Consider the following 22,450-nt stretch of genomic DNA (forward strand, 5'->3'; position numbering starts at 1 on the left):
AGTAACTTGTCACTCATTTTTTGCCACGTTTTTTCCACTTTTTGACCATTTTTGCCACCTTTAACTATTTTATGGCCACTTTAATCCATTGATGCTAATAAGGAAAGTACTGTATATAATTTCTTAAGTCAAAATGAGCACTAAGCAATGCTAGATCTTTTAGCCATTGGTGGCAGTTTCCATTGTGTCATCACCAAGCAATCAAACTCAAACATACATCCTAGCCCATTCTTTAAGGTCTTTATTTTTTTGGAATAATTGCCAATGACTTTCAAATAGTTACTTTCTTTAAAATGCACATCCCTAATAAATCCATCCTCATTGGTTGCTTTTCCCTCCGTATCTGTCAGCGTGCTAATCATGCAGAAACATCCCCTCTTCTTTCATCCAACCACATGAGTTAAAGACTTTTTGAGTGACAGCTCGAAACAGATTTAAAGTATTAAGCTTAAACTTCAACGTTTCATGTTCCAGGTGGGATGTGTACTCTGGACCTGATAGTAAGAATTGTTTTTGATGCTTTTGCTTCCAGTAGATTTGTCACAGCACCCTTCAGAGGAATCCTAGACATGGCTTCTCACTCTGCACTCCTTTAAATATGTACCTGGTCTTTAATGGATTTTAAGCACAGAGCAGATGAGCTGGGATGGAAGTAATCTTTCATTAAAGATTCTACATAAGAAAGTAAAATCTGTACATGCCAGTCTGGATGTACTGACCAATTATATGTTAGCATGTTGTGGTGTATGTAGGAAAAGCAGTGGGTGAATGTTGTCTGTGCTTAAGACATACCAACTCCCATCTAGAGTATTCAAATGATGACTTATTCATCTTTGGAAGTCTGTATGAAAGTGTAGATAAGAACACATTACAGATCAAACACTTCCACTTTAGCCACAAATTTGCTTGATGCCGTGCCATGAAAGAAAATTAGAATTCCAGCCTACCTAAAACACATCAGAAGGATCAGTCCAACCTGCATTTAATGAAGAAACATTTTTAAAGTTCTCGTCTCCTCCTTTTGAGGACAGATCTAACAAAGCCTGCATATGTACTTATTAAAAAGCTGTTGTTGTTTTGGCAAACTTAATTCCTTTTCATTTCAGTGTTGGATTTTTGTATGTCTTCCCCAGCTATCATAGAAAACATGGCGGAGTTCAGACCAGGCCTGTGCACAGAGGCGGCTCAGCAGGGACTCATGCAATGGCTGCTCAAGAGAATCAAGGTAAGAATAATGGTAACTGTTTTTAGGAGATTCATGGTTAAAGTCTGAAACAAGAATGGTATACATTTTCCAAAACCGCTTTTGCTTATTCCAAAATTAAACTGATTTCACTATATTTTAACATTGTTGCCTCAGGCTGAAGAGGAAATTAGAATTCAGCATATTAATAAATTAGTCCTAGTTAATTAGAACATTGTTGAATGTGATTTTCTTGCCTTAACTGCAAAGACATTGGTTCCCTAAACTTAATGTATGTTGTAGCCATTGTCATAAAAAAGGGATGAAGCAATGTTGTTTTGTTCACCACATTTCTTTCCTTTAACTCCAAAAGATGACTTTACCCAGTTTCAAAACTGTCTGACCAAAGTGGCCTTCTTTGGTAGGCCTGGGTGATAAAACCAATTAATTGATTAAAGTAGATTTAGAAAAAATACATTTTTTCTCTTGAGCTTCTCAATCCTCCCTTACACTTTGTTCACTTTCGTTTTGGATGTGCTGGTTTAAAGTGCCGTGACGGAATTAGCGACATTTTGATCATTTGCACACAGTTTTAATTTTTCCTCCCTTCTGTGAGCTTTCATGTCTGCAGAATCGCAACTATGAAATAATCTCTTCAAAAAGCAGGAGTGTGGTCTCCAGTTTGGCCAAATTAGTGCATTTATTTAGACAATTATAATCTTAAAAAATCAATTGAAACTTTATATCTGTACCCTGAGAGCAATGTTGTCTTATACAACAAGAAGTGACAGAGGTTATAAAAACTCATAGTCATAGCCCTTATGGAAGTTTTTCTAGAAAGCCTGGAGCTTGGATGACTTTCCATGGTATTTACAGATTAAATCCATGCCAGTACATGTGATAATGAACGTCTTTTTATTTATTTTTGAATCAATTTAATTGTTTCTGCCACTAGTTACTAATGCTAGCTGTCATTTTGTATCCCACTCTGCTTTGTAAGCATGTGCAATCAGTGGCAGGCTCTTCTGTCGTCGTGTCGCACGTCTTAACACTTGGATCATAGGGGAGACGGCATGAATAGCTCATACTGGAGAGACAGAGAGTGTGGCCCTCTGTGTCTCTGCAGACGGGAGCTACTTTGAATAATGACACAAATCAAGCCACTACAAAAAAAGTGCAAGGACTTTTTTTGTAATTGCATAAATAATTTGAAGATTTTTTTTTCCCAGAATGATAATTGTTTCACTTTTTGGTCCCCAAGAGATCAGAGAACAAGTCTCAATAAAAAGTCTTAGTCATTAATGTTTACTGTGTGTCACACATAAAAATCTTTGAGTTTTAATTTCTGTCAGATTTTTTCCTCTGTATTTATAGATTTTTTTTTTTTTTTCAAAGTTCAAGTGACATTTCTGCAGCATACATATTCTTAAAACCCCGTTCCTGAAAAAAAAAAAGGATGTTTAGAGCATGACTGTGCACCACAGCGTTGGTGTTTTACAAGCTTTAAAAGACAACAAGTCCAGGAGAGACAAAATCGTTAAAAAAATTGTTTGGGATTTGAAGGGTTGAAGTCCTACATCTTAGAAAACAGTTAAGTTTTGAAAGTTGGTGAAGTGCTTCCAAAAGTGTGGGCCGTGGACCTGTGGTGGGTCATGAGAGGTAATTTACAATAAATAAAAACCATAAACATAATTATTTAAATTAAAAACACATTTTAAACAAGCATAAATAATGTTATTATATCTTTAAATATTTTTACTCCAAGAACTAAAAAACACAGCCAGGAGTTTTAACTCACACATCACCTTTTTATCATTCATTTTGTCCGACATTAGAGCCGGGGGGAACTGGAGTTTGGGTTTATTTAAACAGTTGCATAGGTTTTTATGATGTTGCTGCATTTCACTGTTCCTCTGTTAAGAATAATGAAATATCAGTTTGACTGGTAATGGAAATATCAGTGTTACTTGTGTTTAGCTAGACAAAATCACTGCATTTGGTGTTAATGTTTCAAAAACTCCCTTGTATGCAGGCATGTTGGTTCAGGTTCTCTGTCATGCAAACCGGAAATAAAGAAAATAAAATGTGCTGTGCCTTAAGAATCGCTGCTAACAATTAATAATTGCATATAAAGGGAATACAATGATTTCTTTTTCTTGTGTTTGAAGTTTCTTAAGAGGTGTTGTAATTTGAATGTGGTCTTCTCTCCCTCCCCTTTCAGGCAAAGATGCCTTTTGATGCTAACAAGCTGTACTGCAGTGAAATCCTGGCTATCTTGCTGCAAAACAATGACAGTAAGTGTGTCTCACTAAATGGTTTGTGGCTTCCAAATGGTGCTAATTTATCTTCTGCTTTTCTGTCCCCTCTTAGCTCCCTCAGACAGACAGAAAATGCTCTGTTGCTTATTCCCTTCCTTAAAATAGGATCATTCTTCTTCATGTTACATTTCACATTTCCTTTTCTCCCCCTTCCATCTCTTTATTCCTTTTTTGTCACATCCATTTCAGTCCTTCTATCTCAGTTCCTCTCCTCGTCTATTTGCAGTCTCCTTCACCCTTCCCTCACTCACTAAAACCCTGTAAAGCCTCGGATAGCCACAGGACTATCAGGTGCTTGGACAGGTTCTCATTAAAGGTACAGGCCATATTGATATTCAGAGGGAGTCGTGTTTCACTTTGCACTCATTCTCCTTCCCTTCAGCAGTGCTGCTTCCATTTATCCTCTCCCTCCTGCTCGTCAAATCCAGCATCAAACTTTACAAAATCGTTGTCTTCCTCATGAACAATGTTCCCTATTAAAATACTGTCGTTTACTTAAATTAAGGAAAGGCAAACACATGACTGCTATTAAAATATGACAGTTTTGGAAAATCCTTGATATGCTAATTTGAATGTAATTATCGCTGCCACTTGTCAAATCAGACTTAAAACGGCTCTCTCAGAGGGTTTATATGTAAAAAATACTTCATGCAGCAAATGAGAACAGCATTTCATCCCTACTAATTAAGACCCTGCAGATGCATAATTTTTCAAATGCAATTCTGCTCTTAGTTATGAAAACTTTCCCTCCCCTTGAAAGAAACGCATGAGGAGAGGAATGTCTTTTAGTAAATAGAATGAAGGTTGTCCCAGCTCCTGATGCCAATTCACAGAGTTCAGCTGTGTTGAAAGTCTTAGATTCACATCCACAAAACTGTGTTTTCGATTAGCAAGCAAGGCACCTACAGATCTTTTCAATGATCAGCAGAAAATACAGCAGTTACACAAGCTGTGACAGCAGTTACAGCTACTTTTTATATTACTGCATCACATGCTGAGAAAATAACCTATGAGAGTACCTTTACATGACCAAAAATGAGATACCCTTTTGTAGATGGCAAATACAGTTGCAGTCATACTTGTTCAACCCCCATTGCAAATCAGGTTTATTGAGACATTTTACAGACTTCCTGCTTTTTGAAATGAACAAATCAATCAAAAGGAATTGAAATAGCCCAACACAACAAATGCTTCAAGTGGTTTCCCCAAATCGAACTGAAAATGCAACTTAACCCTCCTAGGTCCCTAAAAAAGTGCGACACTCAGGCCCCTAAGGGTAAAAAATAACCTCCAATAAAAAGTGCCATAAAAAATTTTTATTAATGTATCATTCCATTTTTTTTTGCATAAATACCTTAAGTAACTTCAGTCCTCACCAAGTATAATAAAAAATCATTGGAGTTTCAGAAATTTATCCCCTTAAATGCCAGCTTTTGTGATGAGAACTTGATTTTTTGTAAAAAAAGAAAAAACACAAAAAGTGAATTATTTTCCATAATAATGGAAGTTGGCATCAAGATTGATTTTTAACAATTTTTTATATTTTCGTAGTGCCTGATTGTATAAAAATTGTGACACCCAGGTCCCTAAGGGTAAAAAACAGCCTCTACCATAAAAGATATATGTATTAATGTATAATTCCATTTTTTTTTTGTATAAATATTTTAAGTCACTAGGGTTCATCATATCACATTGTACTGACCATGATTTTAGTGGCTGTGTTTTGGCTTCACACACATACACACACCAATTTCTCAACGCACACTTTCACACCACACTTTGGCATCCCTAGAACGCACCCAAATAAGTTTTGTTCTAAATATTTATTTTATTAGCCTGCAGTGCTTGATATAATATGATAATGTGAAAATGCTGACATGGCCTCTCAATGGTGGCTATAGCATATGAGAAAATATCACCACCTTGTAAAAAACAATGAAAAATAAAAATTTGAAGGGATTTGACTCCAAGGAATGAAAAGAATAAAAATTAAAATAAATCAAACTGCAATGGCAGCGTATTCAAAAAATGTGTTTATAGTGGGAGCAGATGGAGTAAAACATACCCTTAGAGACTCAGGTTTGACTATTTTTTACACAGTGAATTAAAGACTTTAATGACATTTTTTTTCTGAAATACCAAAATTCATCCCAAAATATACACCCTGAGCAAATTTTATGCCATATGCATCAACACAACCAAAGTTATCCACAAAATAAAGTCCAAAAGGGTAAAAAAAAATACCCTTAGGGACCTAGGAGGGTTAAAAGACTTGTCCAGTCTCAAAATTATTGAACTCTTTCATGGCAGCATCTGTAGTGCTTAGGAGAATACCCTTTTGCTTCTATGACCTGCTGCAAACAAGATGCATAGCCAGACACCATCTTCTAGCAGTGTTCCTGAGGAATCTTATCCCACTCTTCATGTGCAACGGCCGAGATTTTCTACGGGATTCAAGTCAGGCGACTGACTGCCATTGTAGAATCTTCCAGGACTTTTTCTGCAACCAAGCCTTGGTGGAATTTGAGGACTGCTTGGCATCATTGTCCTATTGGAAGGTCGAGTGACACCGAAGCTTTAGTTTCCTCACAGACAGCATGATGTTACTTCCTAGATTTCAAGATAGGTTGATGAATCCATCTTGCCTTCCACACGCTATAGGTTTCCAGTGCCAGTGGATGAAAAGCAGCCCCAGAGCATCACCAAGCCACCACCATGCATAACTGTGGGCACAGTTTTCTTTTCAGCGTATTCTTCATTCTTCTTCCTCCAGACTAACTGCTGATCCATCATGCCAAAAAGTTCCAGTTTTCTTTCATCACTCCACTGATCAGAATCCCCAAACCTCTTTTTCTTATTGATATGAGTTTGAGCATATTGCAGTCAACTTTTCTTGAGCTTTTTGGTCAGTAGTGGCGTACGTCTTGGGGTTCTGGCACGGATATCAACTATGCCCAGCACACGCCTTACTGTACTCACTGAAACCTCATCTCCAGGAACATGCATAGCCTTCGCTTTTTTGCATTTCTTATTTGCAGTCAAACTTGACACTCAACAAACCCCTCACTGTTCAGGTATTTCAGGATTCCAGCCCAAGCAAACCTGTTGACTCTAAAGAAGCTCTTCATTAGTTGCATCAGGTGTGCTTGAAATGACACTGGTTTTGCATATTTGAGCTGTTGTGAGGGATTCTGTTCAGGGGTTGAATAATTTTAAGACTGGAGAAGTCTTTTATTGTGGCATTTTCTGTTTGATTTGGGGAAACCACTTGAAGCATTTGTTCTGTTGAGCTATTTTAATTCTTTTTGTTTGATTTCTTCATTGCAAAAAGCAGAAAAATCTCTTAATTTTCACAATAAACCTGATTTGCAACAGGGGTTGTATAATTTTGATTGCAGCTGTATTTGACTGTATGTATCAGGGTTGCACAGATGCATCCATTTGACATTGGTATCATTTCCTTTTTCCCCTAGTCTCTCCTTGCATCTCTCTGTAAAGCTAAGATGTGAGGAAAGATGAGTGAGGGATTTGAGACACATTGGTGAATACAAAATACCCACAGTTCCAAATTAAATAAAATTAAACACCACAGTTTTCAAACTATATAAGTAGCCACAACATGACAAGTGTGAACATTTTCATGGGTTTTAAAATTTCAAAGAAGGGAGGGTAGGGGTGTCAACATGGAAAAAGATGTGTTTAAAAACAGACAATTTTAGCCACCTCTGCTGTTTGGCAATCAAGTGAACCTTGTATTTGTGGACACTTAGAGGTAAAATAGTACCTTGTAAGCATAAAAATCACCCTATACTTGGGCTCAGATGTAACAGCTCTTGTGTAAATACATTTTCCTGTGTCCTCATTTTTCTCTCTCTTTCTCTCTTTCTTAAGGTCCCTTGTGTCCAATGTGTTTGTCAGTGGTGGTGCATATCATACGTCTTTGTAACACTTCTGTCACTCCCTCCCTGTCTTTGTCTCTTTCTCTCTTGCCTTCTTTCATCTATCCACTGACTTTTTTTTTTCCTGTGATGGCTTTCTCTCCTTCCTACCACTCCCCAAATGACTGTTTTTGCAACCATCTCAATTTAATCTCCCTGTTGTCCCGTTCTTCTGTTTTTATCTCTTATTCTACCTTCTCTTTTTGTCCTCAGATACAAGAGAACTACTGGGAGAGATGGATGGCATTGATGTGTTACTGCAGCAACTATCTGTAAGATTCTGTTTTTAGTTTTCTCTTCCAGCCAGCATAATTCTTTTCTGGTCATCCATTCAAGTCTCAGAGGAGTAAAGTTTTGTGATTTAAGCATCTTAAGACCAGATATTGACAGTGAGCTGTTGAGTATGAAGTGTGAATCTATGTTACTGGTTCTACAGCAAAAAAATTATACTGAATGTGAATAATGTATCGCCATTTGGCTAAAACATATCAAGATAGGATTTTAAGTCTTTATTGTCCAGGCCAAACCTTGAAAAGCTGATGAACTGGCCATATTCCATGTCCATCATCAGGTGGATCTAACCTACAGAGCATCAGTCTGAAATGATGGTTCCAGGTCAGAGATTGACCGGACAAATCAGTGTCATTTGAGAAAGAAGCATGGTTTTCTTGGACTGACTGCAGGCCTGTAAACAATGGTAGCGTATGAAGAGATTAGCATGTATACATCTATAGCAGCAGTTCTATCAAACTTGACTGCATTTCATTATTAGAAGAAGAGTAGAGACGTATGTTGAAAGCCTTTCATGGTAGAAGAGAATGTTTTTGCTCTAGTCCTGATCCGCTTTGGCATGTGTTCAAGTCACCAACTGGCTCCATTGATTGTTAATTGGCTGCCAGCTGAGCTCACCTTTTTGCCTCTTGTGGCTGGACACACCCATATAATGTGTTCTGTGGCTCTGATTGGTCCATATTGAATATGTCAAACAGAACCATCCTCCAAGTCTTTCTTACTAAATGTTCTGTTCTTCCCAAACACTGTCTTTTGGGTGTAAAATATATACTATTCCATGGATATGAAGGACAGCTTATCTGGTGTGTAAGGTTAGCCCACCTGACCATCTCTCAGTGCTAGTACACACCTGGCAGATATTTCTGACTCGCTAAATTTATTCCCTCTTCTTACTACTCATTCATTCCGCCCATATTTCCAGACTATTCTAAACAACTGGAAACCCCTCTTTGCGTTTTCTAAATGCTCCCTTCCTTTTTTCCTTCCAGGTCTTCAAACGTCACAACCCATCCACAGCCGAGGAGCAGGAGATGATGGAGAACCTTTTCGACGCTCTGTGCTCCTGCCTCATGCTGCCAGCCAACCGGGACCGCTTCCTCCGAGGGGAGGGGCTTCAGCTGATGAATCTCATGCTGAGGTGAGGCTCCAGTACCCTTTTTCAGATGGGAAATAAACTCTTCCAAAAAAAATTTGTAAACATTATTTTGGTCAAGTATTTATCCCCTTTAACAATGCCACTTGGTATTTTGTATTCTATATAGTTGGAAAGCCTGATTAGTCACATTTACAATGAGTTGCCATCATGGAGAACTGACTTTTATGTGACTGCCAGAATCTCATTCTGATAGCTCAGTGCATTGAGACTGCCTTAAATGATGTCAAGTTCTGTTTTGCCTGTGAGGGAGATGCTGCCCTACACCATCACACTGCCTCCACTGAAAGATGTCACACAATCTGTGCAGCAATCTGCATAGTGTTCTCCACGCCCTCTCCATACTTTGATCCGGCCATCCAACTTCCGCAAAAGTTTTTCTCATTTTAACCATTAAAGGCCCAGAAGATGTCAATCAATCAATCAATCAAACTTTATTTATAAAGCGCTTTTCATACATGACATGTAACTCAAAGTGCTGTACATGGACAAATTAAAAACATTCCCTCAAACCCACCCACCCCCACCTTTTGCGTAATATAGACAATTAGAGTATGTCCTGTGGGGAATGGCTTTTCCCAATTTTTCCAGAATACTAAGAACTTTCAGCATCTTGTAGTTATTTACTACTTCTGCATGTTAAAATTGTGTCTTAACAGTTTAAAATGAAGAAAACAAAAAAGGGAATTTAATTTCAAAGTCTTAGTGAGAAATGGGAAATGACTGTAATAACCACATGTTGACTGTGAAGCACAACTTCTCAGCTTTCAGATCTGACTGAATTTTTCCAGCAACACAAACCACCACTTTATCATGGTAAAGCAAAGTGTGCTTGCCCAGATCTGTCACTGGGGACACACTTGATTAAAAAAAGGTTTAATTAATGGATATGAGGTTGCAGCCACATTCTTAGGTTGCACTGTCGGTGCTATGAACACCAGCTCAAACAGTCCTGGCAGTGAAGGGTAGTCATTGCAGGCTTCCTTCCTGCCTTATAAGCACAAATACTGGCCATGTGTAGCCTGTTCCACATGGTCTGATCAAAGATCTGTCTGTGGTACTGTTGTGCAAATCTTGACTGTAAATCTCTGGAAGAAAGCCTACAGTTGATTTCCCAATGATGCAAGGGTGAGGAACTAGTCTTCTTCCGGGGTCGCCCACTTCACGACCCGTCTTTGACTTCACCAGACTCAAAGAACTTAGTCCTATGTTTGGAAATGGTACCACGGTTGACACCAAATAATGCTGGCACTCTACATACCAGAACACCAGCTTCCAGTTGCCCTATTGCATGGCCTTATCTTGACGTAACAAATGTGGCATGTTGTTGCTTGGAGCAAGGGTTGCAGAGCCCATGCACACAAGTTCTGCCAAATTGGTGTCAGTCGTATACGTGTGACTGGCACACACTTGGCAGTCCTTGAAGCTCAAAACAAGAGACTATTGCAGGGGATTTTGGCATATTTTTTGGTGCACTACCCACACGTTTAGCTGTGTTGCTCATTTGACGAATGCGCGATCCCTACAAGTTGTACTTTGTTGTAAGGGTGACTAATCAGGCTTTTCTAACAAAAAAAAATACATTACTAATTGCCGTTATTAAAGGGAGAAATAATTGACTGAAATAATGTTTCCAAACTATTATGTAGGAGTTTATAGAGAGAAAGCAGCAGAGAAAAGACCTTTTTCTGTAGAAATCCCTACAGTAAATTTCAGACATTATCTGAGCCTTAAAGTGGCACACATGCTCTTTGAGTGCACATAATATAAACTGTTATATTTTTCTTGGAAGATGATGTGGCAGCAAGTAAAACCTTTCCTACAACTTCCAGCTTTATGTACTTACAAGTCATTTAAACCCCATAATATAAAAACTGTGCACAAGTTTACACTAACCCTAACTTGCCTTCAATTGGATGCAGCAGTTTAAGTCAGTTAAAGCAGTTTATTTCAAACTACATTAACCATTTTGTAATTTTAGTAGAACAACAACATTTGCTATATGAGATAAAAACAAGCTTTTATTGCCAAAATTGAGACAGGATTGATTAATTCAGTCAAACAAAGAGGGGAATATTTGTTTTGGTCCATGGAAAGATGTTGTGTTTCTTTTCAGATGTTTCTTTTATGTAGTAAAACATGTCACACTATTTTCAAACACGAACGTGTACTCAGGAGGTTTCTGCTGAAATATTAACCTCCTACACATGGAAGCACAGTGAGACAGAATTCATAAGAAATGAGTGCTGTAGGAATGATCTTTAAAGAGAAATGTACGTTGCTGAGCCGTGCACAGAATGTCTCTGGATATTTATGATCTCACCCACACAGCTCCGTTGTAAACCTTTTTCTCCTGTGCTTTCTGCACTGTGAACATTTGAACATGAGCAGCACGGTGTAGCTCTGCACAGGAGAGCACGACCGACTACCGGCCCAATCAATCAACAGTTGCTGGAGCGCAGCAAATGCAGAGATGTGACCTTAAAGAGCCATAAAGACGCATTACACGCATTTATGAAACCTTCACAGCCTCTGCATCTCTGCGCTGATAATCACAACTTTCATCACGTAGATTTAAGGTCTGGATCAATATCTCATTATTGGAATGCAAAAACACTTTTCTGTTAAATCATCCACAAGGGAAACGAGGGGAAAAAAGAAAAAGAGAAGACAGAGAGAGCAGGTAAACATGACTTTTAAAACTAATTCTGTCTTTGGAAGAATGCAAAAACATTTCTGAGCCCCTTGCATTCATCATTAAACTAACATATCACATACAGTCATGGACAAAAGTATTGGCACCCCTGGAATTTTTCCAGAAAATACACCATTTCTCCCAGAAATTGTTGCAATTACAAATGTTTTTGGTATACACATGTTTATTTCCTTTATGTGCATTGGAACAACACACAAAAAAAAAAAACAGAAGGGAAAAAAAAAGCCAAAATTGACATAATTTTACACAAAACTCAAAAATGGGCTGGACAAAGTTGTTATTAGGGGTCATTAACTGCATCTGGACAAGGGCCTGTTTGGGGAAGATCTTCAGATAAACAAAAACTAAGACACATTTTGGTCTAATTAACATGTATTTACAAACTGATTTGTAGTTTCTTTTAAAGTTATGCCATTTTTGCCTCTAAAAGTGAGATCAGTCCTTATACCGTAGCCAGCCACAAGGGGGCGATTGAAATATTTTTGCTTGGGGATCAGTGGCTGCAGGTTTGTTGATCACCTATATTTAATGAAAATCAGCCGATAATGATCAGCTGCTGATTGGTCAGAGCTTCTCCTGTCAAATGGCCAAAAATGAAATTAATTTAAAGATATATTGTATTATAGAAATATTTTACTAAGCTAAAAGCTATTGTTGTCAATGGAGAAAAACTATAAAACAGAATATTGGCAACTATAAAACATTAAAACTCATAATCAATGGTGTTAAATCTACTTCAGTATGTACACTACACTTGCAAAGACTCTCTAATCTGCTTCCTGTTAATCCAACAACTTTATGAGTTTAACTGAACACTAAATGCTCTCTGCTCTAAATTTATGTCTCTGCATATTCTTCATTTTTGGTTTTTGCATTCATCAGTTCTGACTCTGCAACGAGAATGCAAGTGCAAAGTAGACTGAAAAGAAAAATGAGAGAGAAACAGAAAAAAATCATCTGTACTCACTGAGACACATTTATTGGTTTTCCATCAAAACCTCCATTTCAATTCCAACCAAGCCTCTCCAACCTTGTGCTTCATACAGATTTCACACCTGGTGTCTTGATGAATTCTCGGCTCAGCTAAATGTGTCAGAGCAGACACCTCCTACTAAAGCAGAGATGTACCACTGCCATTTCTTCAGACAGCTTAGAATCATTCACGTACTTTATGATGAGAGCTCACACCATTTTACTAAATAACAGCTGTTAAATGAAGCTAATTCAGTGGATGTTTAGCACCTAAACTTTATGAGGGAATGCAGCTGCTTTATGATCAAGTTTGAAGATGTTTTTGGGGAAACTTTGCCGAGTACAGGCTGATCACTCATTACAGATTAATAGGCTTTCAGACACCATTGAGTGATTTAGTCTAACATAGAATGTGATTCTTACCCTAACTTACTCCTAAGGTCACGCCTCCACCCAGATCAATTTTGGAAAGTCGACAGCGCAGTTCACGACACGAGGATGTTGAGTTAAGTCAGCTGTCTACGGACTGAATTGCCCGGTTTCCCTTCAGAAAGTACACTGTGTATCATTCCCCTCTGGCCCCTCCAGCCGTCCATCATACATAATGTGCCTGTCTGGAAAACCAGACTCAACTGCTGAAATATGTGTCCCTCCTCTGAGATAAACACTGTCATCTGTCATTGGTGGGGACGGAGGAAGTGACACGGTGACAGACAGCTACATTTCCTGAGAGGAGGTTGGTGGTGGAGGATGTAGACGGATCAGGAAACAGTCGGTTGCCCTTGTGTTGATGAAAGAAAACATGCATTTATATTTATTTATTTTTTTAAATCCCAGCATATTTGGCAGGTTTGACAGCTTTTCAGAAATTCATGTTTTTTTTAGAAATTGTACGTTTTCTGTGTCTTGATGGTTTTGTTTAAACTTGTCATATGTCTCAGTGTTTTTCAAAGGAGGGATCCAGACTCTGGGGAGTCGACAGGAGATGCAAGGGGGGTGTCATAGAAAGCTGAAGGAAAAGGGGAAAAATTGAATGAAAATAAAGTAAAATAATGGCATTTTTGGGACAGTAACAGTGTACATCTCTTTAGATGTTTCTAATAGGGATGCACAGATACATCAGTTAAACATTAATAGTCTTGGCCTTCTGACAAACATTGTCAGTGGCAGATGTTTTTCTGTTGTGTTGCATCAATTTAATGCATTTAGTAAACCTAGCAACTGATTTAGAGAAGAAATTTATTATTGTTGTCTGTCTCATGGTCAAACAGGAGAGAAAATGTTATAAGAGCAGTTTCACATCAAAAGAGGTAATCAGAAAACGGGATTTGCCATCGGCTAGGTTTTTATTTTAAACATCGGTTTCGCGCATTGGCCCTGATTTTTACGATCTGTGCATATCTAGTTTCTGATTACTCCATATCAAAATGTATGTGTTCTTTTTCAGGGTTACTGCAGATCCTTAAAAGATTTTAAAAGCCTCATATTTAGTGGTGTAACAGTTTTTGTAATCATCTTGACGGTTCAGGGTTCACGGTTTGGTGCATGTAGTCACACTACAAATATGTCCAAACTATTAAAATAATGGGGAGAGAAGGAATACAAATATAACAGTATTTGCCGCCAATCCAGGTGGCAGTAATGCCACTAAGTGTTTGCTAACTGCTAGTAAATCACCAACAAAAAAGAGGAAGTACCCGGCAAATTGAAACGCACAAAGAAGAAAAGTCACTGTCAGGCTCCTGCTGCAAGCTGCCGGAGAGGCAGAGCAGCGAGACCTGCTGGCCTTTTCTCCCCCTCCTCGTCTCCACGCTGTTTTTAAAAAGCTTTTAGATATGAAAGCAGAGTGGGTGGAGGATATTACCGCAGCTTATAACATTAAAAGGCTATACACGGAAGGACAGACGTAACAGACACAAAGGGTGTTTTAAATGCTCTTCTCAGACTCTGTTGCAGTGTCCCTTCTTGTGTTTATCTGAGCTAGTCTGTAATCCTTCGCTGACGAACATAAGTCATGAATTTTGCACCAGTAACCAATGCAGTAGCATTTTTTAAAAACTGTGTGACAGCACTCTTCATAAATCAGATATATCATATATTGCTCTAAAATGCATCCTTTTAATTTGCATTTTACGTTGTTTGTATTCTTATTTTTTTAAATAAGAATATATAAGGTTGTTTTCTCTGTTGCTTTTTATTTTGCATGGGTTTTTTTTTTTTTAGTTTTTCTCTCTTTTGTCTCATGTTTGATGGTTAGGCTGTACCAACTGTCACTGATAGTTCTAAATAACATTAGATGAATTAATTGATTGAAATATATACTTCTAACATGTCAAAGAAGTATTAGCTGCACTAATGTTTGCAAAAGGAAAAAAAATCATTATAGGCGCGAGACATCTAGAATGAAGTCTGGGCCTTTTTTCAATTATCGATGAAACGAACCTGTACCGAACTGTGACCTCTGTGGACTGTTACACCCCTACTCATGTTCGATTTTTACAAATAAAGTCCATAAAATGTCTCAGACTGTCTTTTTGCTTGTCAAATCTACACCTTTTTTAGCGCTTGGACTTCTAGTGATTTGGTTTTTTTTGGATTTGCTTGTCTTCATGACAACACACGGTATTTATGGGATAGTATTATATTGAAAGAATGGAGGTTGAGGAAATGCAAGTTGAAGCAGAATTTGTTTCAAGATGAAAAATACTGGGGATGGATGGCAGGGGAAAACAACAATAATTCAACTGGCAAGATGGGCAAAAAAATCTTTACTTCTGATGATGAAATCAATGCTGTTGAGTTGAAATCCAAGAGGCACCAATGCTAGTCAAAGATGGTCATTGTAATTTGATGTATTAAAAAATCTGACATTTATTTTTAAAAAGTGTGCAGCAACCTTGAATTTTTAATGCCCCTTCTAAAATAACAGACATATTTAACATGAATGCATGATGAGAAGAAAAAGAGATTCGAAAAAGGTTTACTTTTCCTACTGTTAATTACATTATTGAGAAAAAAAAGTTTTTTTACCTAAATAAATCACCGTAAGAAAAATAAGTGAACAATTTTAAGAACTTATGTTTATATTTTTATATTTGGCACTTTGATGTACAAAGAATTTATGAAATTTTAACAAGGCTGATGCTAAATGGGGCTCCTTGGCATGACAAAGCATAGGAACTCTGACACAAATCAAAAAATTAAGGTAATGTTGTACTATGGTGTTCTTATAGCTCAGCTGACAGTATCGGCTGATGTCAGGGTATTTTTTTCTTTGCTTTTGTGCAAATTTGTAAATCTCATAGTCATAGGGCTGCTCCAGTATGGCAAAAATCATAATCACAGAATTTCAGTCGTTGCCTTGAGATGCATCCACTACCCTGCAGCAATTACTGCAGTTTATTCTGCATTGTTCTAGGTCAAAAACCAATAATGTCTTAGAACTTTACATTTTTAACCAGAAATGATATAATAATAATATTTGTAATGAGAGGATTTTTTCTTTTTAATTTGAAATAATGACTTCTAAAAAACCAAACCAAAAAAGGCAAAGGAGAAATTAAATAATTATTTTACACCGTCCTTTGAATGCCTGGGATTGTAAACATGGGTGGTAATCTTTTTGTTCTGACATGATATTAGTATATTAATGTGTATTAGTAGGCTGTCTGGTCATGCAAAATGTAATTATAATCTAGCATAATCCCCATCTTTAATTACCATAGAAGGCTATTTGTTCTGTTGAAAAAATGAAAAAGCTTGATTCACAAAAAAATGTTCAGCAGAAATAAAAGATAGACACGAATCTATCTAAAATACGTCTGTAAGAAATCAGCAGATAAAATTATTATAAATGCAGAGGTGTCTGCAGTATGAGGAGACCTGAAACATCTAAAAATATATGAATAATACAGCCATCAAGGTAAAAATAACACACTTGACCTTAACACTTGTAACAAAACAGTGCATGATTTAATGTTGAGTATCTGGCTATGACGGCTATAGAGGAGGTAGCCACTTAAAATGTGTGTAGAAAAAACCTCTGTGAGACTAAACAGTAAATTCTTCATACACAATAGTGCTCTATTGCTGTATGGATATCTTTACTAGGCATCCATGCATCATGATGCTGTTATTTTTGAAAGAACATTTATTATGTCTAACCTGAGTTTAAATTCCCCTCCGTGCTGCAGGGAAAAGAAAATGTCTCGGACGAGTGCTCTGAAGGTCCTGGACCATGGGATGATTGGACCAGAGGGATCCGATAACTGCCATAAGTTTGTGGACATCCTGGGCCTGCGAACAATCTTTCCACTTTTCATGAAAACCCCGAAGAAGATGAGGAAAACCGGCACGTCAGAGAAGGAGCATGAAGGTCAGATATTAACTAGAGGGAGGCTAAATAAAGCTGCATACATGTAACTCTGATTACTCTGCTCTAGCGGTGCAAACTGTTGGACCAGGAAGCTGTGATAAACATGTTGGATTATATGCCACAAAATGTTACTTGCAGATTAGACATTATACCATACAGATAAAGAAAGGAAATGGATGGAGCCAGACTGCTCAGGTACTCAATCGTTTAATAATAGCAATAAGAATTTCTACAGACACAATGAACAAAAGAAAAAATCACATTGATGTAGGCACAGAAAATGGTGAAAAATCAAATAAGTTAAATTTTTCTCTTTAGTAAGTGTTGCTAGAGGCTATGGTCATGAAAACAAGAAAGTGAAAAGCTTTTGGAGTACTTTATGAGTGGTTCTTTTTGTTTTCAGTGTACTTTGAATACATGAATGCTCATAAAACTCAACAATGAAACTCAATCAGACTGATAGGATAAAAGCCACCTCTAAAGCAGAGCCAAAAGCCAGGAAATAAATGTGCTTTTCAAGGTTTGGTTCTAAAACAGAAAGTCTGAGCGACAGCTAAACAGAAGTGTTTACATGCAGGAGCTACAGTACGAGGTTTGCATACCAGTGTTACATGAGTGGCTGGTAGTTAGCTGGTACCCCAGAGATAACTGGCTTAAGAATATTAGTTTGTCTTTTTGTTTAGATTTATTTTGCATATATGCAACGTTTAAAATATTTTTATCATATTATGCACATTCCAGATCTCCAAAATTCAGTACACCAGAATTCTACATTTGGATGAAGCTCCAAATACATTACATTCCTTTTTTTTTTTTTTTTCCATTTGATCCTTTAAAAATTCAATGAAATTGATTTTGGCCCTGTCTGCTCCTGCCGCACTGAATTTAGATTTCCAACCTGAAGGCAACAACCAGGGGAGAAAAATGTTTTAGAACCTCAATTTTTGAGTAACTTTTGAAATGTTTGATCTGTACTTAGCCATGTAGTTTCTATTTTTTGTAGTCTAGATTTGTATATAAGTGGCACTGAAATTCCTACAGAGGACCTATACATCATGTTTTGCAAGTCTCATCTGACACAAAAACAAAACTTAAAGGGGACATATTATGGAAAAATCACTTATTCAGGCTTTTTTACTAAAAATATGTGCCCCTGGCCTGTCCACAATCCCCTCAAGTACCAAAAAAATCCATTTTCTCCCCCACTCTTTTTCTCCGCCTTTCAGAAAATGTGTGCTGAAACTTTTTTTTAACTTAATATATGTGAAGCACATACAAACATACATATAAACATTATTTACATGGCTCAGCCATGTATATAAAAATTTAACCACTATATACATATATACATGGGGTACCTAGAATTTAAATGAACATATTTAGGGATTCACAAAAGTCCAAAGTTCTAATTGCTCTTTTGTCGTTTATTCCATGTAGAGACCTCATTTAATATTCTATTTCTATTTTTAATTGTTGTATCTTTGGTAATTTTTGTGTCTATTTACACTTATGGATATAGTATTTCCCATACAAAATAAGTAAATTCAAAATATAAAGCTTTTGACAGTTTCCATTTCTATTGTCATCCTTTTCTTTTAACCAAACTTTGGAGCCGGTTTGTACATTATAGAGTTGCTCTACATACAACCAAAATAAGCAACTATGGAGACATTCAAAGAATAAGTGGAAAATGTTTTCAAGCTCATAGTTACAAAGAAAACAATTTCTTTCCACAATTCTAAATCTTGCAATGATTTGATATGTTGGATATATCAAGTGCGTTATTTTAAAGGCCAATTCCTTGATTTTATTCTTAACAGTATTTTTGATCAATGTGTGCTTAAACAAGCACACATTGATCAAAATACTGATCTCAGATCTCGGACTTAACTCAACATCCTCGTGTCGTGAAATGATCTCAAATCTCAGATTTTCCCCTCATGATGTCATGTGGGGAGTTAGCACTGCCCCCAGGTTCGGTTGGCCCTCCTCTGCAGATCTCCAGATCTTCCTCTCTGCTGCCAGCTGAATTGATCTGGAGGGCCACATCCTTTTCCTGAGAGAGATGGAGTCAGACAGCTCAGTAACATTTAAAGCTACTGACACAGAAACGGCTCGTTCTGAGAAGGGCTGAAACAGAGGGGGTTTTAGACATACATAAATCCAATACTGGAGAGTTTTTTTTCAGCAACAAACTTCCCAGGCATGTTTTGGGGACCTCCTAGACCAATACAAACTTGTCTTAAAAGGCTAAAATATGTCCCCTTTAAGTTTAAAGTCTTCATGGGTTAGGTGCAAAGTGGATCAAGAAATAAACTTCTGGGCAAAAATAAACAATAGTCTTGCATATAAAGTGTCATCCCTGTATTTCTCCACCCTGAACATACTAGTCAACCTCACTAGTGCCTACCTTTTTTTGTCTTACCTGCTCATATCACATCTTCTACTGCATAAACTCACTTCTATCAAAATAAATCAAGTCAAACTTTATGTATACATCATTTTTCATCAACATAGTGAATAACCAGTAAGTGAAATTTGAGGAGAAAGAGATGGTCACCGTGGATGTGGTTGGATAGTGGCGTAAGTGCAGGTTTTCTTTGCAATAATGGCAAGAATCATGAATGGACCTGAAAACAGTTACTTGTCCAGCTTGTGTTATGTATTTACTCTTCTGTGGAGTCACACGCCCATACTCCATATGTTTGTTGCTCTGATCAGCCTGTAGTCAATGTGACAGACAGAACATCTGTCCAATCACAGGAAACAGTAAATACATGTAAAATCACAAACTATACTAAGCAATGTGACCAGCTCTAACACATTAAAATTAGATAGTTTGAATAACATAATTGTGACAGTAAAGATGTTTATTGCCATCTTTAAAGGTCCTTCCTGTCTTTACGTTTCATTTATTTAGGATAGAAATTATCAATACATTTGTAGACTGCACTGATTTAAACGGTTTCATTATTTATAGGATGAACATTTCTTTTCTCTTCATCTGCAGCGTGCGGTCACACCTGTTTCCTGCAGAGACACTCAATCCTAATCTGCTCATGTATCACGCTTTGCTGCCTCTTCAGCCTGTCAGTTTACACTATCAGTCCAATCTTGATTGATTTTCCTGCCTTCACCCTCAAACCTCTCTTGTTTCTGAGTGAGAGATAGGAAGTGCAAACAAGGGGGAAAGAGAGGGAAAAGAAATGAAGTCACCGTGATACAGGGTGAGAAAATAAAGAAGAGAATAGACCGAAAGAGAAGAGGTAGAAACCCTGCCTGTCTCTCCTCTCTGTTTTATTACCAGCATCTAAAATGTGGTCCCCCCTCCTCTCTGTCTGTCTGTATTAATTAAGTTTGATTCGTCCGACGGGGCTTTCTCAGCCCTGCAGAGAAGAACAAATTGTCTTCCATTGTGTCCCGTCTTACCCAGGGACTAGATGAATTAACCTATGACCTCCTCGAGCAGCAGGAGGAAGAGTAGGGGAGATAACCCGTCCTAACAGTTAAACCTTTCCCCCATGTGTGTTGAAGCCCTTGGCGAGGCCGACACATGCTTAAAAGACAGGCTTTGAAAAGAGATGTGGAAAAACACCCTGAAGGTTCTTGTTCCCTCTGAGGTATAGCAAGTGTGGGGTAGATCTATTTTTTCTCAGCCTGTATCTACAAGTCCACACGGTATGAGGTTAGAGAAGTGAAGATCAGTTTGATGCTTGAATTTAATTCAGCAGCTATGATTTTTGAAACCTCTTGCTCAAGGTTAAAGAATTTCTTTCTATAAAAACAGAAGTAAACAGATTTAACCTCCATCTACATGTGCCAAAAACCAGTCTGTGTTGCTGGGGGTCAGTATGTCTGTGTCTGGACCCTTGCCTGCCATCCAGTCTACACTGCACCTGAGCCCCTTGCCTATCCCTGCAGGTGGCAGCTCCCACAGGGCTGTGGCTCCATGTTGTCTTTTTGGGCAGGGACCCTTGGGGAGAAGCCTGGCCGGTAGCCGCCACATACTGCAATGCTACTAGGGATGGCTACTTTTCACATCTGAACTGGAACGGTACAGATTCCCGGTACCTGTGAACCAGTACCGGTCCATTAATAAATGTTGTATAACCTCAAAAGTACTGAAATTTTAGATATTTATTTCTCAATATCAAAACACTATCAAATAAAAAATATATCAACAGCATCAAATACTGTTTGTAATGGAACATCACAAGTGTTTTTACAACATGGAAAACCTAAACTACTACAACTACCCAGTGGTTTTTCTTTATATTGAACAAATTAAAACCCAGCCCCACTGCCCCCTATTCCTCTAATTTCCCCTCTTGGAAAAATGTGTGTTGGGGTCAATGGAGGGTGAATAAGTTTAAAACAAATGAACAACAGCAGAGTATGGAGTTAAAATAACTAATTAAGTTAATAAAGGTATACAATTTTACCAATTAAAGTATTACAAATGAAAGTAAACTAACTACTTTCTCTACCATGAACCAGGTGTTTGCATGATGGTTGAAACATACCTCAGCTGCATAAAAATATATTAAACTGGTATTTTAACACATTTTTCAGTTCAAAGAAATGTTGCACCTTGTGTGATTTGAAAATTGCAGTAGGACATATTGCGATTTAATCTAAATTTCGGTTAACTGCCCAGCCCTAAACAACAGTTTCATTGATTTTCCTCTTCATTTTGCTATAAAACTGCATGTGATTGGTGTATTTGACTCCACCCTGGAAGGGTCGCCCACCATAGTCTCCTAAAATCCAGTGGGAAGCCCTGCTGTGGTTTGACGGTTGAGATTGGGCCTTTCATTGGAGATCTGCAGCCATACACTTCTCTACTCTCACCTGTCTTGGCCAGGAAACTCTTGTGAATTAGATTGCTCGTTTAAGTGAGGTTTTTCCTCACTGAGATTAAGAATCAGGTAAGATCAAAACAAAATAAACAATTACAAAAATATTATTGAAACAGTGTAAAAGCATTTGAGATGTAAAATCAGGTCAGCCAAACAGCAACTCTTTGAAAAATACATTAGCCATATTTGAGACAATTTCTGAACAGCTGATGGTTCTAGCTTCTTAAATGTTAAGATTCACTGCTTTGCAATTTTGATAAATATGTTCCTGTGTTTTACCACATGTTTGTATAAATAGGACTCATTAAGCATTACACTTTTCATAATTAACTTGTGTTGTTTTTTATGAATTGTAGCATTTAAAGAATTCCCCATCATGTTTCCATCGATTCCTGTAACAGCAGTAGCCTAATGAGATGCCTGTCATGTTATAAATCCTATTGAGTGAACCCTCCTCCTTAGTAAGACTCCTAATTGAAAACGCTGTGAATCAAGTGGTTCTCCAGAATAACACAATAACGCCGTAGATTAATTAACTATCAGCCGCCTCAAACAAAAGTAATTAGGAAGTAGGGACCTCTCTGTCCTTCTGTTCTTACTGCTGTCTCTCTCACATTCGTTCCACCACTCTCTGAATCTTAAACC

At 37.6% G+C, this 22,450-nt stretch overlaps 1 protein-coding gene across 1 annotated transcript in view; it reads left to right on the plus strand.

Moving 5' to 3' along the window:
- The window catches only part of ctnnbl1 (catenin, beta like 1), an 88,203-nt gene that overhangs the window by 15,953 nt on the left and 49,800 nt on the right, over positions 1-22,450 (plus strand). The window contains exons 7-11 of the mRNA XM_041799474.1: positions 1,134-1,225; positions 3,405-3,477; positions 7,653-7,711; positions 8,720-8,868; positions 16,765-16,946. Of these exons, the coding sequence (XP_041655408.1) occupies positions 1,134-1,225; positions 3,405-3,477; positions 7,653-7,711; positions 8,720-8,868; positions 16,765-16,946 (555 nt within the window). The remainder of the gene's footprint in view (positions 1-1,133; positions 1,226-3,404; positions 3,478-7,652; positions 7,712-8,719; positions 8,869-16,764; positions 16,947-22,450) is intronic.

Source organism: Cheilinus undulatus, linkage group 11, assembly GCF_018320785.1.
Source record: "Cheilinus undulatus linkage group 11, ASM1832078v1, whole genome shotgun sequence".
NCBI lineage: Eukaryota > Metazoa > Chordata > Actinopteri > Labriformes > Labridae > Cheilinus > Cheilinus undulatus.